Source organism: Penaeus japonicus, unplaced genomic scaffold, assembly GCF_977035675.1.
Source record: "Penaeus japonicus unplaced genomic scaffold, GWHDUDI00000001_assembly GWHDUDI00000026, whole genome shotgun sequence".
In the NCBI taxonomy this organism is placed as follows: Eukaryota; Metazoa; Arthropoda; class Malacostraca; order Decapoda; family Penaeidae; genus Penaeus; species Penaeus japonicus.
Window position 1 is genome coordinate 823,218 of NW_028234428.1, and position 5,000 is coordinate 828,217.

At 40.1% G+C, this 5,000-nt stretch overlaps 1 protein-coding gene across 1 annotated transcript in view; it reads left to right on the forward strand.

The window, feature by feature from the left end:
• Positions 1 to 5,000, forward strand: part of LOC122261895 (cGMP-dependent protein kinase, isozyme 1-like) — a 221,825-nt gene that overhangs the window by 203,697 nt on the left and 13,128 nt on the right. The window contains exons 15-16 of the mRNA XM_086551843.1: positions 235 to 373; positions 3,981 to 4,096. Of these exons, the coding sequence (XP_086407969.1) occupies positions 235 to 373; positions 3,981 to 4,096 (255 nt within the window). The remainder of the gene's footprint in view (positions 1 to 234; positions 374 to 3,980; positions 4,097 to 5,000) is intronic.

The following is a 5,000-nucleotide window of genomic DNA, read 5'->3' on the forward strand; positions in this document are numbered from 1 at the left end:
GTGGAAGCGTTGCTTTCCACACAGCGCTCCTGATATGTCTTGATTAAATCTTATTGTCGTTGTTTTTTCCGCGTTTCTTTGCGGTTGACACTTGTCTCTTTGTCTTTACTGGCATGAGATATTATTCATTCAATTATGACTGTTTGAAATGTCTCACACACATTGCGCTGCGTCCATCCGTGGCGAGTGCTTGTGTCTACCTGAGTCTGATTAAGACCCCCCCCTCTCCTTCAGGAAAGGGCGACGAGGAGGAGATCCGAGTGCTGGACAAGGGCAGCTACTTCGGGGAGCAGGCGCTGCTGCGGGAGGAGTGCCGCACGGCCAACGTCATCGCCATGGCACCGGGCGTCGAGTGCCTCACGCTGGACCGAGAGTAAGTAGATGGCGCGCTGCCGCCTTTGTGTATATGTATATATATATATACATATATATATACACACACACATATATATATATAGATAGATAGATATAGATATAGATACATGTACATATACATATAGACGCCCACACACACACGAATTCCCTCCATGCTTCCTCTTCTGCGAGCCAGACGTCTCCCCTTCGTGTTCTCTCCTCACTTGCAAAACCCAGATCTTTCCTCCTGGAGTTGCGTGCCGCCCGCGTGCCGCCCGCCCTCGGCCGGCGGCCCCGTCGGGTTTCCGGGATTCCGTCCTCACACATTTCATCATGACTGCATAATCAAGATCCCGTGAAGAGAGACTCTGAATCCTGTCGCTAAACTAATTTCCTCTGATTTTTTTTCTTTGCTTGTCAAAGCGAGAAGGCGAAACCCACAAATTATCTAGATTTAAGGTCGCGCTCTCGTGAGCTCTCAAAGAGGAAAAACGGAGGAGAGGAGGAAAGGAAGGAGGAGAGAGAGAGAGGGAGGGAGAGGGAGAGCGAGAGGGAGAGGGAGAGGGAGAGGGAGAGGGAGAGGGAGAAAGTGAAGGTGAAAGAGAGGGTAAGGGAGAGGGTGAGGGAGTGGGAGAGGAGAGGGAGAGGGAGAGGGAGAGAAGAGAGAGAGAGAGAGAGAGTGAGGAGAAGAGGGAGAGAGAGAGAAGAGAGAGAAGAGCGAGCCAGCATATCTGCTCTCGAATAGAGAGAACTTTGAGACGCGATTCAATATGACCGAGATCTATCGCACCCTATATGATAGAGAACACATAGATCGCACTATCTTTCATTTATCAGGAGGATTTATAAACGGGGAGACCGATAAAATTGCGCTAGATAAACTCTGAAAAAGAGAGAGCGATCGAGCGAGAGATATCTATAGAGCTCTAGTAGAATGCTAAAAAGCTCATCTATCTATATATCGCGCATCTATCTCTCTCTATAGCTCTCATAGCGATCGACCTGTCTCTCTCGCTCATCCATATCTCATCTTGTCATTGTCCGATATTATAGCAATCCCAGAGATATAAGCGAACCCGTATCGTTCTCCCAAAAGCATGTACCCTGTCAGCGTTTCATTTATCTGTCGCTTGCTCCATTTCTCTAGACAGCTCACCGTTCTACATACTAGCCACTACTCCCCCTCTCTGCTCTCTCTCGCTCTCGCTCCGATATCTCGACTCCTCTCTCTCTCTATCTCTATTTTTTTTCTTTCTCTCATCTCTCGATCGCTATATAGCAATCTCTCTCGCCCAGAGCACTCTCTCCCTGACTCTGTCTTTCTAATCTCTCTCTCCATTCCTCTATTACAATCTGCCCTATCTCTCGCCCGCCTCTCTCTCTCCCACTCTCTCCCTTCCTTTTTCCACTTTCTCTTTCTCCTTGTAGAAAGTTCGCTCTCTCTCCCTTTGCTCTCTCTCCCTCCTCCCCCCTCTCTCTCTCTCTCGTCTCTCTCTCTTCCTTCTCTCTCTCTCTCTCTCTCTATCTATCTATCTATCTCCTGCTCTCTCTCTCTCTTTCTCTCTCCGGCCCTTCTTCTCTTCCCTCTCTCGTTATTCCTGTAGGGTGCAAAGTGTGTGTGTGGTTCTGCTCACGCGACTCGATGGGGTATTTTTTTTCGGATATGCTCAACTCTCTCTATCTCTCGATTAGCTATTTATAGTCTATGAGTCTATATAGCTCTCTCATACCAGCTATAGAGAGTATCATAGAGCATATAGATATATATATAGACATTAGAAGAGATAGTCGACTTTGCCGTGTTAATTAGACAAGTGAGAGAGAACGAAGAGAGAGAGCAAATAGAGATAAATATGAGTTGCCGTGATATAGGTGAGATTTAGAAAGGAGAGAGAGAGAAGGGCTAGAGATAACTTCGAAACAGCTCTAGCGAGAGAGAGAGATATATAGAGAGATAGTTCTTTAGTGAGAGAGAGAGCAGTGAGTGAGTGACGTGATTGAGAGGAGCGTGCATTATATCATTAGATAGATTTATTGAGTATTGATTGCTATAGATATATCGTATATAACAGAGATATAGAGATAGAGAGAAGAGAGAGAGATAGATATTTAGAGAAGAGAAAGAGAATTGGGGGGGCGCAGCTATCCATAATCCTAGTTAAAATCGACACCTTGATATATTACAAAACAGCGATAGATCAATCCACTTAGTTTACTACCTCCTTTTCATTGAGAGGGAGAGGGCGAACGGTATAGAGATCGAAAGTATTATTAGATAAAGATCAAAAATCGATAGCGAGAGAGAGAGTATAGAGATATAGATTGAGTTAGTTAGTTGAGATCGATATATAGAGATATATAGAGATGAGGTTTAGTGAGTGATTGCTTGATTAGTTATAGAGAGAGATAGAGGTTATAGAGAGAGAGAGAGAGGAGCAGCATTAGAGCGATATAGATAATTGTGTGTGAGAAAAATAATCGCGCAGAGTTTAACCTATAAAACCTGCCAAAAAAAAATCCATCGAAAAACCCTAAAGAACATAACGACAAAAAGCCAACCAAACCAACAAAAAAAAACCAACACCTGCTATTAAGGGTCTTGTCGTGTCGAGGGCGAGCGTGACCTTTTCTCGGTTTATTCCTTCATCTTCTTTCGGGCCTTTTGAACTTGGAGTGAATTTTGTGTTGGGTTGCATTGCAGCAGCTGCGACATGCGTTGCATGGACATGGCTGGCGGATTGGCTTGGGATTTGTACCGGCAGATGCTTTCTCCCCTTCTCTCTCTCTTGATGTTTGTTTATACATATACAATATACAATATATATATATGTGTATATATATATTCTATATATATATACTATATATATTTTGTATCTACATACATATAACATACATCTATTATACTTATAATATAATATATTATATATACATATATATTATAAACTTTATATATAATATACATATATATTATATATTTTATATATATATATATATATATATATATTATTATATGTAGAGAGAGAGAAAGAGAGAGAGGGGGGGGGGGGGTGAGATTGATAGATTATAGATATTTGCGTATTATTCGACGAAAAGACCAAACCGCACAGACAGACAGATAAATAAATAGATAGGTAGGTAGCTATGTACATATATTTATAGATATAGATATTCATACACATGTAAATATACATATACATGTGCATATACATATTCATACACATATACATACACATCTACATATAAATATGTATATACATATGCATATACATATCATTATACAGATACATATTCATGTACTTATACATATACAAATACATATTCATATACGGTCTAACTTATCCCTCTTATAACACCACGTCGGAATGAATGCTTTTTTCCCTTCGCTGTTAATTAAGAAGGAAGAGCCGTATTTCTACCATGGTTCTTGAAAACGCGAACCAAAAATAACTATTCATGCGTCATGAGACTATGAAGGTCTTAATCCTTAAGAGAACGAAGCTAATTTAAGACCACATTTGATTACTTTACAAATGCACCTGTTTCACTCTGCATTGATGATCATTTGTTCATGTACACAGACGAGTAGATCGGAATTAATCTCACCCCCTCCCCCTTCCCCCCCCAAGGCACTTCATCCAGCTGATCGGCGACCTGTCGGAGCTCCGCGAGAAAGACTACGGCGACGAAACGCGCGGAGTCACGCGACCCACGACAGCGCCGCATAACGTGGACGCTGTGGCAGGTGAGGAGGGCGAGCCAGGGCGGGTGTGTGTGATTTGGCTTGTTTAGCCTTAACTGTGGGTGTAGGGTTGTGTTGTGGTGGGTGTGTTGGTGTGTGTGTGTGTGTGTGTGTGTGTGTGTGGTGGGTGTGTGTGTGTGTGTGTTTGTTTGTGTGTGTGTGTGTTTGGTGTGGGGTTTGTGGTGTGTGATGTGTTGTTGTGGGTGTGTGTGTTTGTTTGTGTGAGGGTGATGTGTGTGTTGGGTGTGGTGTGTGCGTGAGTGGGTGTGTGGTGTGTGTGTGTGTGTGTGTGGGTGTGTGTGTGTGTGATGTGTGGTGCGTGTGTGTGTGCGTGTGAGTGTGGCCTGTGTGCGTTGTTGCGTGTGGTGTTCTGCGTATGCGAATATATATTTATTTTCTTTATATATATATATATATCAATATTATATATATATATATAATGTCTATATACATATTATTTGTTTATTTATTTATTTATATCCATTATATACTATATCTCATCTATACATATGTCTTATATTTGTGGATATATATATATATATATATATATATATAGATAATATATAGTGGTGTGTGTGTGTGTGTGTGTGTGATGTGTTGTGTGTGTGTGTGTGTGTGTGTGTCTGTATATATATCTAAATATATATATATATTATATATAAATATATATATATATATATTATATTGTATATATATATGTATATTTATATGTCTATATCATTAAAAAATTTATATAAATATGTATTATATATATGTATATATATATATATATATATATATATATCTATATATATTACCATATATATATTATATATGTATATATATATAGGTATATATATTATTATATATATATATATATATTATATATATATATATTATATATATTTATACACCACACACACACACA